Raw genomic sequence first — 22,842 nt, 5'->3', positions numbered from 1 at the left:
TTGCTTTTGATAGAGTTTTTATCCCCACTTTATAAAGAAAACTTCAAAATAATGAAGAAGCCAGTGAAGAAGAGACTACAGTTCGTGGTGAATATGATAAAACCTTAAAGGAACAGTAAGCAATCAGAACACACCCAAAAAACCAGAGTTGACATCTTGCAAAGTCTGGGGGAAGATTCAAACCAAATGAATGTTCTTTGGGAAATGAAAAATCAAACCAGTATAAAAGAAGAAGATTGACAGTAGGCAGTGAGAGGAGATATTTGGGAGCAGCTTTTTAAACAGTAGTTATTATTGTCACTAATTGTATCTTTCTTTGCCAGAAACCACACAAAGCTTCCAATAAAACCAGTGGATCTGTGGAGGTTCCAGAGAATAAAGGCAGGGAGAATTGGTGAGAAGCTCTCTTGTATCATTGCCTTAATCTTCATTTTAAGACACACAGTCCCTGGGAGTTGGTTTACACAGCCCAATTTCTTTTGTATGTTTAAGGGTGGAATGTCATAAGGAAGGAAAGTGTCCTTAAAATTATTTTTATTTTGTTTTTAATGTTCTAAATTAAATGTAACAAATTGATAACACTGAAGTCTTGCATTTTTATAGGAGTTACCAGTTTCACTTTACATGACTCCATTAGACATTTAAAGAAGTGGAGGTTGAGAAACTGAAAACTTCTAGTCTGTATTATCCTGTAATTCTCCAGGTGTGATTTGTATATGCAGTTGTCACTGTTTCTGTCCCCATCCTTTAGTACAGAACATTTTCAGCATGCTCAGGAGAGCTTTAGGGACAGTGACTGAAATGTACCTCCTTGAGATTTGCAAGCACTGAAAAATAAGACCAACAGAAGTGGGTCACCTATACCTTTTCAAAATTTCCTATCACACAACTGCTGGATGCCTCACAGCCCATGTGTCACAGGCTTTCTCAGCAATTTCTGGAGCTTTTAATATTTAGTGTAGGAATTAGGAGGCTAGCAATGTGTTTTTTGCAGATGACATTTTCGGATGAGCAGTGCAGTGTTACTGGCAAAGTGAGACTTGCAGGTACGATCCCAGGGTGATCTGGCACCCAGGCTGTGCCACAAACCCTCACTGTTGCCATTATTTATGTATTTATTTACCTCTGAGTTGAAAAAGTCCAGAGAGGCTTTCCTGTGGCTCAGTGCCTGTCATGCCAGGCATTGGAGACAGCACAAAGAGACAATACTTGTCTTACAAAAACTTTTTCAGTATGAAATACACACTAAAGTAAATACACACTGAAGTGTTGCCAGGGAAATGTCTCCAACAGTTCAGTGTCAGCAAGCTGGGAAATGTGAATGAAGCCTCATAGGCAGCAGAGAAGCAGCACTTCAGCCCAGAAAAGGAACAGAAAGTGAACGAATGCCATCCCAATGAGTTATTTGTACCACAAAGTGGCCACTTGTGACAGAAGCAGTGAGCATTTCACAGAACTGTGCATTTGGGGGTGTAAATGCCTTTTGTGCTCCCGCCCCATTTCCACTGGTTCTTATTCCTCAGTCCCAGCCCAGGTTACCAGGGAGCTGTTCTGCCCCAGTCCTGCTCCTCACACTGCCCTGTAAGTGTGTTCTGGTGCTCCAGGAATCCCTTGTTGCAGCTGATCTTGCTGCTGGGGCAGGGAGATGGACTGGTGCCATGAGGGGGTCCTTCCCAGTGCTTTTTTAATGACTGTATGCTGCTGCTGGTTTAAGGACCAAATTTCCTGTCCAGCCAGTGATCAAGTGGTAAAGCAGGAAGCAGAGTATGTTTCCTCAGGAAAGGAAATACATAAAGGCAGAGCCATCAGTTTGTAGATGGAAATGGAACTTACTTCACCCTTAGCATAGAAAGGGCAAGGGAAGCCCCAACAAATCTGATGTGCCAAGTGTTTACAGAGTTCTTTGTACCTACTGTGCTGTCACACACAGCATTCTGACAATAGTTAGGTTAGTCAGGAAAAAAGAGTTAGAAAAAATTCACTGGTAACCTATGAAAAGTTGGGACAGTTGAACATTGTCTCTTCAGGATTCCATGAAATTGGGAAAATCAGCCCTTGTTGTCAGGTTTGCTTTGAAGACTCAAGATGTCCTGAGCTTAGGGCAGCAACCTTACAAACAGAGCTTGAGCTAATGCAGAATCTTGCAGATATGATATATATTATAGTATCAGACACATAATACAGCTTAGTTGGAAGGAAATAGCAGAAAGTTGATTATTGAGACTGCAGACCATCACACAGTCAGAAACAAAACAAAATTTGACTCCAAATGACAAAATGGTCAGCATGCCATTGAATAGGTCAAACAGTCTGCTTGGAAAGGGCACCTCTTTCATCAAAGTTTAATGCAAGGAAAGCAACTGGTTCTTGCATTCTGATATGGCAGAGGCAGAAGTGGCTGTTCAAAAATAGAAAATATGTGCAGAATTGATTTTCTGAAAGAAAACCCTTCCAAGTGGTGTAGAATATTTGTAGAAGGAGTGCACAGTGAGCTTGTTTAGTTAATCTCTGACTCCACCTGAGAAATGAATGGTGCTCTCTTGTTCTTACTGTACAGAGGGAGTTTTATTACTGATTTCAGTGATTAAAAAAACAGATCTTGTTTGAGCAACTGGAGTGATTAAGCAGTTCCCCGAAAGGCTGTACCTTGGCCAATCCTTTAAACAGTTCTCCTAAGGAAAGATGTTTCTTCTCCTCTGGTTATCCCAAATCTGATTTTTCATATCCAATCCCTACATAGCCTTTCCTGGATTTCAGCAGTCTCCAAGCCCAGGGAAATAAGGAAGGTGAATATTAAAGGCTTAGAAGCCATTGGACAGAGTTGAATTCAGTTAAATTTCTACTAAGATATGTTCTTTCTTACTGTACTAGACATTAAGATTCCCCATGCTCTGTAGAAAAGTGAGGTTAATAAGAAAGGGAAGGATGCAAATAGGATTTTTTAACTCTGACAAAATAGCAAATGCAAAGAAAAATGTAAAGCCAGAACTTCATGGCATGACATTGAGACACAGCTCACACATCATTTCTGCTGCTGATTAGATGTCTGGAGTATTTTAAACAAAGGGATGTCGCCGCTAATTCTGAGGAGAGAAAAGGCATCAAATTAAAGAAAAAATCCACGAGAAGTGGATGCAAAGCAGCACAGGCTTGATACAGCCAAGAAGATGAATGCTCAGAAAACTCAGGTCTATTTTTCAAGAGGCTGATGTCTAGCAACCCTGGATTATATACAGGGGATCTTGTGCATGAACACGTGTGCACAGCACTTGCTTTGCCTCTAGCAGTGCTTTATACAAGAACTTTTCAAACACAGAAACTAGACACAGGGAGAAGAAAACACCTTGCCCGAGCTCGTCCAATACAGGTGTGACAGGTGAAAAATGAACGTGTGTTTCCTCATTTCTCTCTCTGCCTTGGGCTCATTTCTGTAGATCTTTGGTCGGTCAGCACCTCTAAATCTCTCTGGTATCACTGTGCCACGTTTGACCTCATATTAGTCAGCAGGTATCATCTTTAGTTTGTAAACAGATTCCTTAAAATAGCCATACATAATATTATCCAAGGAACAAATAAAGCAAGTCAAAATCCCTGCTGGTGCACTGGCCTGGCACTGCTCTTGTGGGCTGCAGGTGCCTGGCAGCACTTGGCACTGCTGCCAGCCCTGGTCCTGGAGGGCTTGTGCCTTCCAGACTGCAGGAGAAGCCTGGCTTTGTAATAGGTACGTGTTATCTAACATTGAAAATCAGCTCAACAATCCTACCCAGCTGTCCTGCTGCTATTCCCACATACAGCACAGTGGCTATGGTTTACACTGCAGGGACTGCAGTTTCCTTTTAGTATTCCTACTGCTTTGGAAAAGCACCAGGGGACAGAGCTTGCAGGCAGCAACAGGCAGAACAGGCAGCTCTGGAGAGCAAGGAATTCTGCACATACTCTGTTGAGTAAACTTGACCAAAAGTAAGGAGGGAGTATAGTTTTGTAAAATGTAAAATACCTGTCCTTAGTTACAATCACCTGACTAAATGCTTTCCTGGCCCACACTGTAAAGTTCTGTGGCTCTAAAATTTCTCTTGAAGTTGCTCACTCTCTTCCTGCACTGTAGGTAATGTACAGGCATGGAGACTGGCCACACAGTGCTCAAGCTGTAAGAAGCCTTTCAGGATTTATTTATTTTAATTTTAACACTTGTGCAAGGTTGCAAACGGTGTTGAGGTGATCCCCTGCCGTTCCCATGGAGCACAGGCAGGAATGAGGGCTGTGGCAGCAGGGGAAGGATGGGATGCTCCAGCATCAGGAGCTGGTGGCTGCCCTGCCCTCCTCACACAGGTTATGTAATGCTGCTCAGCCACACACCCTCCACTTCTCCAATACAGGACATTTTGGGAATCCCCCTTTTTTTTCAGTCTCCATGTCCAGCCTTACTCAGCTGTTTTGCATACATGGTCTGGAGTATAAAATGCTTTTGCCTCCCAGGAGGGATACAGAGCCCGAGAGATTAAAGTCAAGAAACTTTGACAGAGAAGAGCCTCTCCTGGCAGGGTTGGGAGCACCTCAGAGAGCCCGGTAAGAATCACTGGGGCCAGTTGTTCATTCTGTCATTCATGTACTGCAGCTCACAGGTAAAGGAATTATATGACAAACTGTATCTTTCTTTCTGTATTAGGAGCAAAGTGTTGGACTCAGTCTCCTGCTCTATCCCAAGCTGTCTAGCTGCTCTGAAAACTTTGTCCCCCCTTTCTGCTGATTTAAAGGTTTGTGCATATAACAGGTAACACTGTCAATGTTATCCACAGAACCCTGGGATGCAGAACACAAAGCAGGTTCTTACTCTGATGCAGTGAAGGGAAATGTGAGTCTGCTCTCTTTTTTTCTGTTTTCTTTTTTTTCCCTATTTTATTTTTCCTCTTTTTCCTCTTTTTCTTAATTTTTTTTCATTTTCCTCCTTTTTCTCTTTGTGTATTGTTTTTATGTTTGTTTGGGGTTTTTCCTCCTTTTTTCTCTTTCTATTTCTCTTTTTCTAACCTTTCTTTCCTTCCTTCTTTCTTTCTTTTTTTCTTTCTTTCCTTTTTTCTTTCTTTCCTTCTTTCTTTCTCTCTTTCTTCATTACTGTGTGATGTGTGGATAACACAGCAACATTTCACATCCCTTTTCTAAGCTTGGTCTGCTTTACACGACTGGGGAACATTTGAAATTCTCTTGCCAGTATTTTAGATTAATACCTGGCTGCAGCATTACACTGACAAAGCAGTGGTAGTTTAGGTATCTCTACTCTGAGTGTCAAGCAATTGTCATTTAAAAACAGGATGTTAGTTAGGTCAGATCAGTTAGTCTGGGGAGTTTCTAAGTGATGTTAAAGGGAGTTACCCTCTTGGGTAAAAACTGACCTTGTTGGGTTTTCTCTGTCCTCAGAAGTGTTCCCATAACACACAGAGCAAGGTTTCAGCACTGTGAACTAAGACCACAAGTAAAGCACAGAAAATGCTGTGCCCCTGGCAGTTTGTGTTCAAATCTCGTGGTGCCAAGAGCCAGTACTCTGGAGAGAAGGATTTCAATAACAACGTGGAGAAAAATAGGAAGATCCCTGGGTAAGATCCTGTCCTTTAATAGTTTCATAGTTTGTTTTTCATTTGAAAAGGGAAGATATTAAGTAGTTTTGGTTCTGGAGAAACCTGTAATGTGTTTCCAAAACACTAATATTAACAAAAGAATATTGTCCCTGGGGGTCCCTGGGTGGTGTTACTTGGTAATGGACATTAAACTTTTGTGTTTAAGTTATACAGTCATTGAGGATATAAATCATCTTGCTTTATCTTTCATAGTTCTAAATTTATTTGGTATTATAATGGTTTCATGTCTTATCAGGAGGCATTTGTGTGCTATAAAAATAGCAAAGTGATTATTTATGCTGTAATTAAGTTGGTAAAGTATTTCTGTGATGCAATTCATACAAGGTACTGTATAAAATAAGTTGCAGATGCATCTCAAATTTCTCAGTCTTCGGGCTGTTAATTATTTCAGGTTTCATATCTGTTGTTTTCCTTCCCACACAGTGCCCTGGGAAGGGTGATACTCTGGCTTTGCTTTTGACTCCTGGTCCACTGCTCCCCTCCCTGCTTGGCTCATGGGCTCAGCACAACTTTCAGAGGCAGTGCTGAGCATCTCCCTGCTGATGCTGAGGGCAAAACTAATCAAACCCAAGCATGTCACCTTATACTAAATTCTCTTTCTCCCTTTTAAAGCCTAGAAAAGGCTGATGCCCAATTGTATGATCCGAGCAAGAAGCAGATGAAGGTGCTGCCCGTCGTGACTGCGGCAAAGGCCGGGGAGGAGGGAGAGGTGTGTTCCAGCATCTTTGTTTGACAATAACAGTTCAGCAGTGGGGCTTGCTGCTCAAACTGCTCAGAGTTCTCTGTGAGGCCTGACTGTGGTTGCAGGAGGTTAGGGCTGCTGGGAGATCTTTGGGTGAAAGTTCTTTTCTGACCTAAAGGGAGCCTGGCTAAGACCTAAGGGAAGAGGTGAGCCTGTGGGGATTGGGGTGGCTGATTCCTTTATTCACCTTTGCAGACCCAGCCTTTAGTAACAAACCTGTCCTGTCTCTAAAATTGCCTGGTGCACTGTTTTCCTGAGACTGCAACTATTATGTTCAGAGGCAAGGCCTTATTGAAATTATAAAGGTGTTTGCAGTGGCAGATACTGTTTGATTAGTACAAAAATACTTTTTTTCCCCCATTTCCTGTCAAACTGTTGATTAGCTCAATAGTTTTGTAGTCAAATACATATTCATGTTGGAGCAGATCACATATCTAGTTTCTTGAATTTATCTGTAGCCTTTTAATGGTCAAATAAACTTTAAAATGAAACTTCAAGATGTTTAATAGATCTGAAGACAGTATACATTTTTATCTTTTCTCTGTCCAGAACTTCCCTCAAAGTGATATCAAAGTTTCAAACCAAATATCAAGATGTCCAAGACATTTAAGAATAAGAAACTTGGAAAATGGATCCAGCTTTCTTGACACACTACACCTGACAGCAAAGGAGGTGAAATACAGAAATCTGAACAGGAATTTTTCAGCACTTTGAAAAAATACAGAGTGCAACATTGGGTTTTGTCATTTTATTGTTTTTCAGGTTATCAGCTGCCGGACCAAAGCCTGCCAAGGGTCACTCATGACCCCAAAGGGCCAGGTGAGAGGTACCAGAGATGGGCCAGTTCCACTGGAAGAGCTTTTGCCTCAGGCAGTAGACTTTCTCAAGCAGTACTACAGTTCATTTAAAGAGTAAGCCAATTTACCTTTATTTTTGGTGTAAAAAAGTCCTCTCCCTACCTGTGTGTGAGACTCGAGGAGGTTCCTGTTGCATAGCATGCATTTAAAAACTACATAAGGACTGTTAGAAAAGCTCAATAAAACTACCCCTGAACTTCATATGCTCTGTGTGCCAATGCAGGGGGTTGGGAACACAGGAATGGACTCTGTACCATGCACTGCTCAGCCCCATCCCTTTGGAGTGTGCTACATCCCAGTGCATTGAGGGCTGTCTTACAGGGTGTTACCTGCTGTTTTCTTGGCATGGGTTGGGATTAGCTCCACTCAGATCAGTCTGAGATGTGAATAATGTGGATGATGTGTTTTGTCTGTGCTGTTCCAAGTACCTTTTCTCTGTGTTCCTTTCAAGGCTTTAGCCAAATATTGGAAGGCCAGTCTTGGTTCTCAGCCTTGCTCTGTGCTGTCAGCATAAGCTCAGTGAGCATGCTAGGAGGTTCTCACAAAAATTGAGATGCCTCTCCTGGTGCAGAGGCATCTTGTTGCAGGAAATGCTGGAACAGCTGGTTGAGGTGCAAGAGTTTGCAGTGACATTTCACCTGACGAGCTTTCAAGCAACAATTCAGTGTTTGCTCATCCCATCAGAAAACATTATCAAACTTTCAAAGGGACTGACCCAAATAGTGGCCACTTCTTTAGATGCTTTGAACTCTTCTACAAAGCTTTCTTCCCTCTGAATCTTTCTGAAAGTCCCTGTCATACACACAGGCTGTACTTGCCACATCTCTGTGTCTCTGCTCATGGCTGTTTGATCACATTGATTTACAGTATCTTACATGCTTGCCCTTGATCTTTCATCTTGCTGAAAATGTGAAAACTCTCAGACAGTGCAGGCTATTTTCATTCTGTCTGTAAGCCAACAAAACAATTTTTGTCTGTGCTGTGATAGATATTTTCTAATGTTTTGACTTCACTCTCTGTTATCAAGCTAAAGAATTTTAGAGTTGGTTTCCCTGACAAAGGAATTGCTCAGCACTTCTCTTAGGAATGAAAATCCTACTTACTTTGCTCAGAAGAGCTGTGTCCCTGTGACAATAATGGAACTTTGAGAGGACAGTCACTGTCATCCTACCTTTTGCACAAAGCTCACCTGTTCTCTGGTTTTCATTTGCTTGTGATTTGACAATTTTTTTTTTCCAAATTAATCTACAAAATCCAAATTTAAACTGAAAACCTTCACAGAAAAGCCTGTGAAAAATTCATGCATGTGTTGGGTGGTGAAAGGATGGTGTCACTACTGAAATTTCTAGTGTGTTAGCTTCTTCATGAGGCCAGTGAACTGTCATTCACACTCCATAGGGACAGAAGTCCTAAAATTCTAAAGCCAGAAACAATTCTCCTCTGCAGTTCTCAGTCAGAGTCCTGTGGACTTAACTCATCCCATTACCTGGAATCCCCTCTGCCTTTTGGTCAAACTCTCAGCCCCCAGAGAGCTGCACTGAGTGACAGCTGTGCCTGGGGACAGGAGTGGGGTGCAGTGGAGGGAGGTGGGGGACAGTGACAGTGCCTTCTGCCCCTGCAGCCCAGTGAAACTGCTGCCTTTGGGAGGCAGGGGAGGTTTTCATAAAGGGTGGAGTCATTTATGTCTACATGCAGCAAGTGCAGATTTATAACAGCAACAGGTCTCTCAGGGTTTATTCAGACTTTTCCTATCTCAGCCTACCCAGATGCCAATGCCCTCCCTGGAAACCCTCTCCCTTGCATTCAGGCAGGTAACAGCAGTGCTGCCAGTGCAAGTCTGCTCGTGCAGAAGGATGCTCACAAGCTTCATGACTTCAGCAATGTCTGGGGTGTTCTTGACCCTGAACATAAAGAGAATGTCTGCACTTTGAATCAGTTCTAAGTCATGAAATTCTCATTGTTTCTTTTCATGGCTGTTTCCTGTTCAAAAGATCAAAAATGGAAGAATACCCAGGCCGGCTGGAAACAGTGAGCAGGGAGATAGAAACTACAGGAACCTACCATCTGACAAAGGATGAGCTGACCTTTGCTGCCAAACAGGCCTGGAGGAATGCACCCAGGTGCATTGGGAGAATCCAGTGGTCCAATCTACAGGTAAGCTAAGGATCCAGAGGTTATGGACCAAATAGTCTCTGCTGGGGATTGGAAGAATCTCCTTTACTTTGGTAGAACATGCCATTGCTCCGAGGAGGACTCCCTACTATTCATATCATAAGATCATTTTTTGTAGTTCTCTTTCATAGCTGAATAAAAATGTGTGGGAGTGTGAGTACAGGTGTGTCATGGAACCAGGTGCATGTTTTGGTCCTTGGAGGACTGTTGTGTGTGAAAATGATGCATATAAAGACTATAAAAATGAACCTTTCCTAATGAAGCTACAATCTTTCCTTTCCTTAAATGCACAGGAAAAATAACAAGCTTTCATTACTGTTTCAAAGTAAGTTTTGTTCTTTACATTTCTATTGGAAACATGCAGGTGTTTGATGCACGGGACTGTAAAACAGCACAGGAAATGTTTGAGCATATCTGTCGTCATATTCAGTATGCCACAAACAATGGGAATATAAGGTGGGTCTCTTTAATTTTAACTTTAAACTACAAAAATCACATCCAGATCTGGCATCAAAAATACCTGAATGGTTTATCTAAATATTTTGACAACTCGTCTCTGCTTTTAATTCTCCTGGTATTTTTGTATGTTCTTCTCATGTGACCCATCAGCCATTTTGAAATTTTTAACTTTCATGGTTGATGTCGCAAAACCTTTCGCAATTCCTGGGGAAAAGAGAGGATTTGAGATTTGGGGAGGTGGGTAGAGAGGATGAATGGTTTTATTTCTGCTGATGTTTATTTTAGAAATACCAAATATTTTCCGTTGGTAACAATATATGTCTCAGAAATGTGGTGGTGTGAGGGGTGTGCCTGTCTCGTGCAGATCAGCCATCACGGTGTTCCCGCAGCGGACGGACGGGCACCACGATTTCCGGGTGTGGAACAGCCAGCTGGTGCGCTACGCCGGGTACCGCCTGCCCGGGGGGGCCGTGCTGGGAGACCCTGCCAGTGCAGAGTTCACACAGGTACCTGCCCATCAGCCTCACTGCTCCCAGCAGGCTAACCCAGCTCCTGGGTTTGTTCCTTGTGTGTTGATGCAGAGTTCACACAGGTACCTGCCAGCCAGCCTCACTGCTCCCAGCAGGGCTAACCCAGCTCCTGGGTTTGTTCCTTGTGTGTTGATGCAGAGTTCACACAGGTACCTGCCAGCCAGCCTCACTGCTCCCAGCAGGCTAACCCAGCTCCTGGGTTTGTTCCTTGCATGTTGATGCAGAGTGGTAGGGAGGTGAGCAGTGAATGGGATGCTCTGTCCCACAGGTTCTAGGTGCAGGCTGGAGCAGGAATTTCATACAGTCCTGATGTAAAATACTGTCCTCCATCTCAGAACAGGGTGAGCTAATACTGCCCTGTCAGACACGACCAGGAACACAAACAGTACCTCAACAAATGTCTCAACATTGTTTGAATGGGAAGGATAACCTTTATCGCTTACAATTTACCTCAGCAGGTTTTAGGGGGTTCAAATTCTTCTGTCTTAAATCTGGAGGGGGAAACCTGAAAGAAACACAAAATGTACTTTCTGTATTTGCAGTTGTGCATCGAGCTTGGGTGGAAGCCGAAATATGGCCGCTTTGATGTACTTCCACTTGTCCTCCAAGCAAACGGCCAAGACCCAGAAATATTTGAAATACCTCCAGAAATTGTCCTTGAAGTGCCAATGGAGCATCCAAAGTAAGCATGCAAGATTTAGATAATTGCATTTTTGCCTCTGCCTCACCTTGGCAGGTTATTGGGCTGTGCCTGTTGCAGTCACTTTATGAGTTCTTTGTTAGGATGAAATGTTGGTAAATTGTCCTGAAAGGTAAAATGCCTGTTAGAAAAATGAAATAGATTTTAAATTAAGGAAGCCAATAGCAGTTTTATTGGAAATCTTTTTTTCCCCCATCTACATTTCAGTCATATTCAGAATTTTAAAAATCATCATTTCTTATGCCAGTGTAATACACAAGTAAAATACAGCTTCACTCATAACAAAGTGTTTGTTACCTTTCTCTCGTTGTTTTTTAATTCTTGTTTGCTTTGGAACTGGCCTGCAGATTGCAGAACTCTGTAATATGGTTCTGCAGTTTCTGTAGCAGGCAATTCTCAGTTACTGCACTGAAAACTGCTGTGAGCTTTGGCAGACCCTGCTCTGTGGGTCATTCCTCCTGGAACTGGTGCTCTTTGTCTTCCTGGGCTTTTGTGGTTATTGCCTTAAGGAGGAAAAGACACACCCAAATGAACCAAAGTGGTGGTTTGGCAGGTATGAGTGGTTCCAGGACCTGGCTCTGAGGTGGTATGCGCTGCCTGCCGTGTCCAACATGCTGCTGGAGGCGGGGGGCCTGGAGTTCACCGCGTGCCCCTTCAACGGCTGGTACATGGGCACAGAGATAGGAGTGCGGGACTTCTGTGACGTGCAGCGCTACAACATCCTCAAGGTACCTGGAAGGGGGTTGGTCTGCAGGGGGAATGAACTTCTTTTGGAAAAGAGACACTACCAGTGTTTGTGGGGATGGGAGAGAACCACTCCCTTTACGAAACTGGAATAGCCTCAGGAACCAGAACTCCAAAATCCAAGTTTACCTTTGATCTCAGGTGTTTCTGCTGCCATCACTTTCCCAGCATGAGACTAATTTTTCCCCCTTCTGGAATAATTTTTCCTGCATATTAGGGTGATGAGGTAGATAAATCATGGGGTCAAAGTTCCATGTAGTAAATTTGCTTTTCCCTATTCTCTCCCTTTTCCACCCGTAGGAGGTAGGAAGGAGAATGGGACTGGAAACAAACAAACTGTCATCGTTATGGAAGGACCGGGCTGTTGTAGAGATCAATGTGGCTGTGCTTCACAGCTTCCAGGTGAGTCAATGAGTGGGGGAGAGACACTGAACACTGGGTGTCCCTTTTTCCTCTCACTTGCAACAACTTTATACAAATGTAGTGCCAATGGCCCAATACTCAGTGGAGATTACAATGTGATTTCAATAGACTTATTCTTGATTTACACCTGGGAAAGTAGAGAAATCCATATTTCCTCTTGGGTGAAGACAGAAGGGAGAGAAGAAGAAAAGGGAGTTAAGGGCAAGATTTTTCATCCTTTTAAGACACTTATCTATGTGTCAAAACCTATGTAAAGCCATTGGATTAATATATTTTATTTTCAATTCCAGTTTATTTAATATATCATGACAATATGAGAAGTGGGTAAAAGTGAATCAGAGGCTTTACAGCATGCACTCCCAGTGTGGGAGAGGGAAATGCTGATGTTAAAGAAAAGATATAAGAGTCCATAATCAAAGGCCTGCGCCTCAGTCTGTACCTGTAATTATTATCTGATAGTAATTATTTCCCAGCACTGAGTAAAGTCCTTGAAATATTAACCAAAGCAAGAGGATTACTTTAAATACATCAGGTAGAGGAGCAGAATAGGCTTTTTAATGTCTGCTTTTCTTTTTGCAATCATTCCAGAAGCAGAATGTGACTATCCTGGATCACCACTCGGCCTCCGAGTCCTTCCTGAAGTACATGCGGAGCGAGTACCGCGCGCGGGGCGGCTGCCCGGCCGACTGGCTGTGGATCGTGCCTCCCATCTCGGGCAGCATCACGCCCGTGTTCCACCAGGAGATGCTGAACTATGTCCTCACCCCCTTCTACTACTACCAGGTACATCAGCAAAACCAAAAGCCCAATCTAGTGGACGAGCTCAGCAGTCCAGACACAATATGAGACCTGAAGGAGTCTGGGGGACAAGGCCTGGGTAATTAAAGTTCACTGGAGAGATTCAGAAACAGCAGACAGGAGCTTTGTATGTGAAAGGTGATGTTAGTTGTGTTGAATTCTCTGGCTTTAAGTAAAATGCAGTTTAATGCTACAGAGACTGATCCTGTATTTGTACTCAGTGGATTGTATATACAGATTCTATTTGATCTGGCCCTTCAGAGATATACAAATTGTGTACAAATTCAAAGATATACAAATTTGTGTACAAATTGTCAAAGCTTAACTTTTTTTTTAAAGGAGGATGCATGGAAAACACATGTGTGGCGTGATGAGACCCGGAGGCCAAAGAAAAAAGAAATAAAGTTTAGCATGCTGGCAAAGTAAGTTGCTCAAATCAGACTCCTCATGCTTTGTCCAGCTATTCTATTCTATTCTTGTGGTGTTTAAAGATCAATTATTACAGTAGGGACCACCTGAGTTGTTTGAATCACAGCCTTACCTGTCCACACATTCATATCTAAGGTTCTTGTTCAGGCCCATCTAGAGTGTGCTGCTTCTGCACCATCTTCCAAGGAACAGCCTTGCTCAAGATCAGTGTTTCCTAGCTTGTTTGTGAATCAATTATTACATATGGTTCTCTTTCCCCAGGGCTGTACTCTTTGCATCCTCACTCATGCGACAAGCAATGGCCACCAGGGCCAAGGTCACTGTAATCTTTGCAACAGAGACGGGGAAGTCAGAAACACTCGCCAACAGCCTGTGCAGCCTCTTCAACTGTGCCTTCAACACCAGGGTAAGGAGTGTAAATCATCCACACTGCACAGAGGAAGAAGTTTGGCTTCTCCAAACCTATGTTTTGAATGTTCAGTAAATAGAAGCTGGACTAGAACTTTGATTTTGTATTCATCTAGCATAATGCATGTCAGTTTGGTCAGCATACATCTGACACCAGAGCTGTCTAAGGCTCTTACGTCTGCTAACAATGTCTCATGAGCTTTATTCCTTCCAGATTCTGTGCATGGATGAGTACAATATTTGTGACCTGGAAAAAGAAACACTTCTTTTAGTGGTTACAAGCACTTTTGGAAATGGAGATTCTCCAGGTAACGGAAAGGTAATGTTCCACTCAGAAGTGTGTATGAGACTCAGCTCAAAGACTGACACCAAAGACAACCCTTTCATTTGTCTCATGTCCTCGAGTAAGATATTAATCAGGGTTGCACTTCTGTTTTAAATCAGGGTATTTTCCTAACCTTAAGTATTTTATGAATTTTTATGCAGACCTTGAAGAACTCCTTGTTCACACTGAAACTGCTGAGAAAAAAAATTAGGTAAAAATACTTTGTTGTTTGGTTTGCATGTTATTGAGTCCTTTTGCTCTTCGTGTAGCTTAACACAGCAATCCTGTTTTTATTTCCATGTGCAGGTATGCTGTGTTTGGTTTGGGGTCCAGCATGTATCCAGAGTTCTGTGCCTTTGCTCATGCCATTGACCAAAAACTGGCCCAGCTCGGGGCTTCCCAGCTCACTGCAGTCGGTGAAGGGGATGAACTCAATGGGCAAGAAGAAGCCTTTCGCACCTGGGCAGTCAGTGCTTTCAAGGTGAATTTAGAAATATAGCTCGTATTTTAGTTCATTCATTCATTTTAGTTCAGTATTCACTAGTTTCCCATAAAAATGAGGGAAAATGAAGGAAACCAAACATCTGAATTTCTACGTGAGTTTGGAACTCCCCTCTTCTCTACTGCTCACTTAAGTTGGAGAGGGAACTGAGTCCCTTTTCTGTTATTTTTTAATATTCACATGAAGTTGCATGAACCCTTTTGGGTGAAGGGTTTGCATACCCTTTTGGTATGAACAAGGTGGTAGCATCAGAATTTTTTGCAGTAGAACTTTTTTTACCTATACTGGCATAGAAGTGGAACTGAACTCACTGGAGCCCTGTAACATCACTGAACTCAACAGAAGCAGTAGGAAATAGCAATCTGTGAAGCTGATAGCTCCTCCTTAGGATATGACAATGCTAAGATTATTTTTTTTACTGTGAATAGCCTCATTTTTTGTGGGTTTTTTTCTAGGCTGCCTGTGACATTTTTAACATCCGTGGAGGGCACAGTATTCAGTTGCCTGAGATCTACACCTCTGAGGAAAGCTGGGATCCTACCAGTTACAGGATAGTGTATGACTCTCAGCCCATGGACCTGGCTAAAGGTATTGCTCCCACCTTCCCCTCCCTCTGTCTTTGCTGCTACAGGGAGTCTGAACTGGGAAGGTTTGGCAGAAGTGCTCCTGGCCCTGCCAGATGGTCAAATGCATATGATGGGGGTAGTGGTCAGAGGAAAAAGGACACTGGTTTACACTGCATAAATGATCTTTTCCAGCACAGTAACATCCCCAGAGGAACAAAAGCTGAGGTGAACTGCTTTCAGTCAGGGACTAGAGCACACAGAGCTGACTGATGGTCGGTCACGTTCTAGGGCCAGCCACGTTCGGTTCTTCTCTGCATGTTCTTTGAAGACATTTTAAACAAACCTAACCAGAGTTACCATGAGTCATGTCCTCTTTCCTCACCAGCTCTTGCAAGCATTCATGCCAAGGATATAATTCCCATGAAGCTGAAATTCAGGCAGAATCTTCAAAGTTTAAAGTCCAGGTATGACACCTCATTCTTTTGAATATTGCAATACTACATTTTACTAAAATCTTAAACATCTAAAATGCCTGGTTATAAACATCTTCTCCCTGCAGTTATTAAGAAATATGTAGGATTTTTGTACTGTCCTTAGTAGAAGTATGTGAGCTGTTCAGTCTGCAGTGGGGCCACACTTCCACTGGCTGATTCCAGGCATGTTTATTGTGTAGGGGATAGATCAGGCAGCACTTCAGCACCTGGTTTGTTTGGATACAAGTCCTTCACATGTCTGGACTCTGGTTTGTTTAAGTCTCCATGAAGCCCTAAGCTGGTCTGGTATTTGGTGATGAATACAGGAGCCCTTGCCAACTGCCACTGCAGATTTATTCCTGTTCTGCACAGTTCGAGGGAAATCCCGTCAACGTAGCCAAGATCTGTCTCATCTCTTCTTCTTCTCTATCCAGTCGTGTTACCATCCTGGTTAAACTCTCCTGTGAGGCTGATCAGGAAGTGCACTACCTGCCTGGAGAACACATTGGGATTTTCCCAGGCAACCAGCCAGAACTAGTCCATGGCATCATTGCACGTGTCCACGATGCCCCCCCAGCTGATCAGACCATCAGGCTTGAAACCTGCACTGATGGTAAGTTGGCTTTATTTAGACAAAATAACAGAGGATGTTGGACAGATTTCTTTAAAATAACTAAGAATTTTTATTGACAGAATTTGATTCTATGTTTCTTAAGTTTCAGTAGAATTTTGTTGCTGCTTTTTAGTTATTCTTATAATTCTTGATTCTGATTTTACACACTCTGGCAGTCCATGGTGACTTCACCAGAGTTTGCAGAGGGACCCAAGGTGACACTGTTTGTAATTCAGTTGCTAAATTAGCCATTGACTGCAATTAAATTAATCGACAGTTTGCTTATTGTTGCTACATGTCAGAATCCTAAAATAGACTTACATGTCCTGGCCATCTTCCCCATCTTAGTGGGAACAATCATGGGATTCTGGCACACAGAAAGATGGTTTCCTCAAATTAAAATCTGTAGTTTCCAAGTGGTGTTTTGTTGTCATGCAGTTCTCTGTGGCAGATCCTCCCATTGCAAAATGTGTGAAACCTCCCATTAACCTCTTTCAGAAGGGTCCTGTGGTCTAGGCCTGCTGCACCTCCCTGAAGGCATATGTTGAAAGACACTGAATTTTGCAAAGCTCTGCAGCTGTCAAATACCATGGGCATTGCCAAGTGGCCTTTTATTTCCCTCATTTCCAGGTGGCTACTGGACCAGTGACAGAAAGATTCCAGCCTGCACACTCCCTGAGGCTTTGACGTACTTGCTTGACATCACTACTCCACCCTCCCAACAACTGCTAAAGAAACTCTCCCAGCTGGTGACAGCAGAAGGAGACAGACAGAGGCTGGAAGTGTTGTGTCAGGTAAGCCTTGGGGCTGGAGTTCTTTTTGCAGTACTTTATACCAGGCCCTCTGATGCCCTTTGACTGTGTAGCAGAAGCTTAAGAATATTTTGTAGAGATGGTGCTGGATTTTTATGCCTCTGTTACATGTTCTGTGTTCTTGGAAAGCCAACCATGGTGAGAGAAAGGGTCATCTGGAGGCTCAGCTTGGGCGTGGGAATCAGGAGGGTTCAGATCTGGTGTTTCCTGTGTGGTTCTGGGTGGGTCACTGCCTGCCTGCTCTCACCTCGTGATGGTAGAGATTTTTGTCAGAGAATTTGGTACTGTGAGAGTAGGAGGGAGGTGGGTTTAACTACCAAAGGCTCATAGATGTGGTAAGTGCTGGCTCCTCCCTCTGGGCTCAGCAAAGCTCTGTAGGGATCAGGACCTGGGCCTACACAGTTTTGTGAATGTCCCATAACAGGGAGCTGAGAAACAGATTCTGCTTCAGTTTCTGCATCCTCACTGAGAGACCTGGGGTCTGAGAACTTTATGGTGGGGATCCTGGACTTCTGTTTTCAAAAATCAAACAATTTCTTAGGAAACCCCAGTATTGGTCTTGGAAAAGTTTTGAGAACTCTCTGTTGATTTGCCTGCATATTTAATTGACTGTAAAGCAGGAATCTTGTTTATAAGGGACATTTCAAATATCCCTGATCTCCTGAACTCAGCATGACCTGGTAACATTGTGGTGATGCCCTTTGGCTTTTAGAGCACAGAAGAATACAATAAATGGAAGTTTTACAACAGCCCAAACATCATGGAGGTCCTGGAGGAGTTTCCCTCTGCTGAGGTCTCCACAACCTTCTTGCTGACTCAGCTGCCATTTCTGAAGCCCAGGTACTATTCTGTCAGCTCCTCCTGTGACATGACAGCCAGAGAGATTCATCTGACAGTTGCAGTTGTAAACTACAGGACAAGAGGTAATGAACTGTTGTTTGCATTTCTCTCTTAATTAAATGATATTTTAGGCTGCATTGTGGTTCAGAAAAATCCTGTGTCTGCTATATGGCATGAAGCATATCTGTAACAAAAACTGTGTATTGTGATACTTGCAGAATAGTACACTGCAGTGCAGGTGTTCATCCTGGGCCAGGATTTGCTAAAATCCTGCATCAGTGTATCCTTGGTTTATAAATCATTACTAGACATACACTTATTTAAAAACCATAATTTTAAGTATAAACTGCTTTTTTAAAAACAGAGAGCTTTTGAGTGCTGACAGAGATGTTCTCCCTTGCTCTGTTCAGATGGAGAGGGGCCTTTGCACCATGGAGTCTGCAGCACATGGCTGAATACAATAGCTCTTGATGAACCAGTTCTGTGCTTCATACGCAGGTGAGTGAGGGAGTGCAGGGAAAAACCAAGATTAAACCCCTGAAAAATAGCAGTTCTTAGTTCAGCTTCTTCAGTGGGCTTTTTTCTTTGCATATTTTCAAGTGACTGGTGAGTACAAGCTGGAATAGGGACAGGGATCCCCTGACTTCCAAAGATGAGATCCTTTACCATGTCTTATTTTGAGTAAAATCATGAATCATTAGAAAGTTCTGAAATAATTCCATTCATATGACCCCATCTTCAGTGTCAGCTTATCCCCTGCAGAGCACAGAAAGCTGGGGGAACAAGGAGCACCCAGCACCCTGTTCAGCCCATCACTGCCTTCAGACTGGAGACTGTGCTGCTCAGACTGAGTCAGGAAACTGCCACTGAGAGTCCATCAGAAACTCATTACCTAATGCATGTATTTTTCCATTTCAGTGCTAATGAATTCCATCTCCCAGAGGAGCCAGCCCAGCCCTGCCTCCTGATCGGCTCGGGAACAGGGATCGCTCCCTTCCGGAGCTTCTGGCTGCAGCGTCTCTGTGACCTGGAGCAGAGAGGTACTCATGGGGACTGACACATGCAGGGGCTGGCAGCAGGGACATCCCCAGTCCTTCAGACAAGGGCTCTGCAGCCAGGGACACCCCCAGACCCAGCCAAGGAACCCCACAGAGACTCGGCACCCCAGCATGATTGGGCACTGCACTGGCACAGCTAATCCATCCCACTGGAGACCATCCTGGTGCTCCTGAGGGCTTTGGGGACCTGGAGGTCCCCCCTGTGTCTCTGTAAGTCCTGTGTCAGTGACTGCCCCTCAGACAAACCCTTTCCCCTGTTGCTCTCAGGGATCAAAGGAGGGGACATGACGTTGCTGTTCGGCTGCCGGCAGCCAGACCTGGATCACCTCTACAGAGAGGAAACTGAGGAAATGAAGAGGAAGGGAGTCCTGAAAGAGATCTACACAGCTTACTCCAGACTGCCTGGCCAAGCTAAAGTAAGGCTGATTCCCTCATTCTTTAAGGGTTGGCTCCTTCCAGAGTCACCCCTCAAGTTGAGATCTGGACTCTGTTTAACAGTGTTCTTTAAAAATTTTAGTATTTTGCTTTGATGTATTGTGAGCAGGTGACAAAATGCCTCACTTCTTCAAAGGAAGGGGAATCTCACTGTGCACTCCAGCACAAACAAGCTACATAAATATAACACCTCAGTGCACTTCCAATGCAAACAGGCTTTGAAACTAGAAACTGGAACATTTTCAGAAACCTTAGATTTTGCAAGATTTGATCAGTCTGTTAGTTAACAATCAGTTGGCTCTGGCCATTTGTCCCCATTTCAATGACACGGTGACCAAGAAATTAATTTTATGTAGAAGAAATCTTGATTGAACAAAACAACAGCACTCGAGCTATCCTCTTTTCAGCTCTCCTGGAAAGTTAGGAGACTTTGCCAGATACAGGAGTCTTAGTCTGCTCTAGTTTAATCAAGAGACAGGCCCAGCTTCCAAATCAGGGGCTTGTAAAGGCAGGATGAAGACATTTTTATTCTCTGCTGTGGTGCAGCACAGACCTGGAGTAGATGGGTCGTTTAGAGCCTTAGAGCACAGACCCACCCTGAATTTAGAAGAGCCAAGTAGCTCTTAAGGAACCTCGTCTGATGGTCCTTTCTCTGTTCCTAAGGTCTACGTTCAGGATGTCCTGCAGAGGCAGCTGGAGGCCGTGGTGTGTGAGGTGCTGCGGGGCCAGGGCCACGTGTACGTGTGCGGGGACGTGCGCATGGCCGGGGACGTGGCGCGGGCCCTGCGCGCGCTCATCGCCAGGGCCCTGCGACTCAGCCAGCAGCAGGCACAGGAGTACTTCTTCCAGCTCAAGGTATGCTCTGACACACGGGGCATTCTGTCCACTCAGTGCCCAGGGGGTGGCCCAGCAGCCTGCACAACCACACTGCCGTGAGCTCCTCTGCAGCCCAGAGCACAGGAGCCAGGGCTCAGTCCCACAGTGACTGCACAGGGGCCAGGGCTCAGTCCCCACAGTGACTGCACAGGGGCCAGGGCTCAGTCCCCACGGTGACTGCACAGGGGCCAGGGCTCAGTCCCCACAGGAGCCAGGGCTCAGTCCCACAGTGACTGCACAGGGGCCAGGGCTCAGTCCCACGGTGACTGCACAGGGGCCAGGGCTCAGTCCCCACGGTGACTGCACAGGGGCCAGGGCTCAGTCCCCACGGTGACTGCACAGGGCTCAGGGCTCAGTCCCCACAGGAGCCAGGGCTCAGTCCCCACAGGAGCCAGGGCTCAGGGCTCAGTCCCACGGTGACTGCAGGCGCCGTGTCGCTCTGCTCAGGGGGTGACACTGACTCTGCAGCTCTTCCCTTACACCTGCTCTCTTCCCTGCTGTCTCCCTGGGGGTCCTGGAGATCAGCTTTGCAGTGGGTCAGGAACATCAGGAGTTTGAGACTTTATTGTACCAGCAGGCACATGGTGGGATTGTTGGGGTGTCTGTGCAGGGCCGGGGGTGGGACTGATGATCCTGATGGGTCCCCTCCAACTCAGCATTTTCTGTGATTCCATGAAGAGAGGAGAGTGAGGTTAGGAATTTAGAGGGCCCATCACTGAGAACACAGTGCCTGGGGCTGCTGCTTTTCAGGACACTCTTGTTATCAGAACTCATCCTGGAGCACGTGTGCCTGGGATCCAGAGAGGTCCCTTTCACTGACAGTAACAAAAGTCTATGATGATAAAAACAGTCCTACACGTGCAAAAGGCCTTTTAGCTACTGAACTGATACGTACTGGCAGGACTTAATTCATCTCTTGGGTGTCCCTTCTTTTTGCAGAGCCAAAAGCGATACCATGAAGATATATTTGGGGCTGTGTTCCCATATGAAGTCAAAAGAGCTTTAAAACCCACCAGTTAAAGAAAAAATCCACTTCTATTTTAGACAATACTTGCACAATTTGTTGTTACTTTCAAAAAACATGGAGTCAAATCCTTTTTCATATACATGTTCAATAGTGCACATATATAGGATTGTAGGATTTGACTCTTAAACCTCAGCCTTAATTAAGAAAAGCACTAAATTTAACTTTTGTTGCTATTTATTCTGACACTCTTTTAATAGTTATCTTAATAGTGAAAATACAAATTATTTTTTAATATTGTCTATGCTAGTATAAATCTGGTATTTTTTGTAAATAAAAGGAAAATGTAGAGTTTTGTACTATGTTAACTAGAGCTGAAACCTTTTTTTGAAATGTACTGTTTATCTTTGTGACTTTATTTATATCAGATTGGTTTACTTGCATATTATCTTCACTTGGAAGCAAGTGAATGGATGGTTGTGTTACTGGGAGTTGTCTGGCCACAGGCCTTGCTGGATCTGGAGCAACATTTGCAAATGAGATAATGATGTGCTGGTCCCAGGTGGAAACACCTGCATCTGCTTCAGATGTATCTGTTGAGCAGGTAGTAGTGTTGAATTGTGCTTTGTGTGATTCAGGTACAGGAACCTGAGTTGTTGTTACACAGCCTGTGGCAGGAAGGTTCTGAAAATTCCAAAGCACTTTCTTACATTTGAATCCCATGCTCTGGTTTACTTGATTTGTTTGTAATAAAAGTTGCCTTTATACCGAGACAAGCAAGTTGCTGTGAATCAATGTTCCTCTTCTTGCTCTTGGCTTCAGCCTGAACAGGCAGAGGTAGCTGAGTCAGCTCTCAGGTTCTGCTAAGGTGGGTTTGGGCTCCAGCCAACTCTTCTCCATGAGGACAGGGCCTGTCCCCAGGGTAATACAGTCTGCCTAGGGTCAGGTTTGCATTTTTGTTACTGCCAGGGAAGTGGGAGTTCACACCAGAGACTGAGACTGGCCTGCAAACTGCCTTCCTTGGTGTGGGCTTGGGCTCTTTCTAGGCCTTGCACTTATGTCAGAGCTTCTGCTTCCTTCTCTAAGGTTACCAGGGCTATCTGATCATAGTAAAAAAGCTTAAGGTGAGATTTTCCTACCATCCCTCTTCTCCAGGAGCTGGAATCTGATGAAGGCAGAGTTGAGCCTCAAAAGTCAGCAGTGCCATGTGTGTACAGTGGTTTTCCCATGTGCTTCAGGACAGCCTTATCCATAGGATCCAGGACACAGCACAGATGAGAGGACATGGACACTGATGGCAGAGAGCAGGAGGTGTCAGAGAACAGCAACAGAGAGTAAGGACAGAGGAGGTTCCTGGCAGGTAGGGAGCCCTGATGGGCACTGAGTGCACACACTCCAGTGTCATTTCATACTTGAATTGATGTGTTCTGGGTTTAGGTTTGTGGGGTGGGAATGGAACAGGGTAATTGCACTTTACCTTAAGGAA

General features: G+C 44.2%; 1 protein-coding gene across 1 annotated transcript; it reads left to right on the top strand.

Annotated features, from left to right (window-relative positions):
- The first annotated feature begins 5,456 nt into the window (after positions 1-5,456).
- Positions 5,457-22,132, top strand: NOS2 (nitric oxide synthase 2). Its single transcript, XM_064678152.1, has 26 exons — positions 5,457-5,588; positions 6,243-6,339; positions 6,922-7,044; positions 7,135-7,283; positions 9,221-9,383; positions 9,766-9,857; positions 10,225-10,366; positions 10,933-11,072; positions 11,644-11,818; positions 12,135-12,236; positions 12,846-13,040; positions 13,395-13,477; positions 13,746-13,890; positions 14,107-14,211; positions 14,379-14,428; positions 14,524-14,698; positions 15,175-15,307; positions 15,671-15,749; positions 16,193-16,371; positions 17,002-17,165; positions 17,896-18,106; positions 18,434-18,521; positions 18,942-19,063; positions 19,349-19,497; positions 20,180-20,371; positions 21,332-22,132. The coding sequence occupies exons 1-26, from the start codon at positions 5,482-5,484 to the stop codon at positions 21,410-21,412; spliced, it is 3,441 nt and encodes a 1,146-aa protein (XP_064534222.1). The 5' UTR covers positions 5,457-5,481; the 3' UTR covers positions 21,413-22,132.
- Positions 22,133-22,842: the final 710 nt, after the last annotated feature.

This window comes from Pseudopipra pipra, chromosome 21 (genome assembly GCF_036250125.1).
Source record: "Pseudopipra pipra isolate bDixPip1 chromosome 21, bDixPip1.hap1, whole genome shotgun sequence".
Classification (NCBI taxonomy): domain Eukaryota; kingdom Metazoa; phylum Chordata; class Aves; order Passeriformes; family Pipridae; genus Pseudopipra; species Pseudopipra pipra.
The sequence above is the reverse complement of the archived record's forward strand: the minus strand, read 5'-3'. Positions and strand labels throughout refer to the sequence as shown.

Bases quoted from the DNA above. Each gene is read 5' to 3' on its own strand.
- NOS2 (XM_064678152.1), top strand. From the start codon at position 5,482: ATGCTGTGCCCCTGGCAGTTTGTGTTCAAATCTCGTGGTGCCAAGAGC. The intron at 7,284-9,220 runs GTAAGCCAATTT...CCTGTTCAAAAG, and splicing joins TACTACAGTTCATTTAAAGA to ATCAAAAATGGAAGAATACC. The intron at 14,699-15,174 runs GTGAATTTAGAA...GTTTTTTTCTAG, and splicing joins GGGCAGTCAGTGCTTTCAAG to GCTGCCTGTGACATTTTTAA.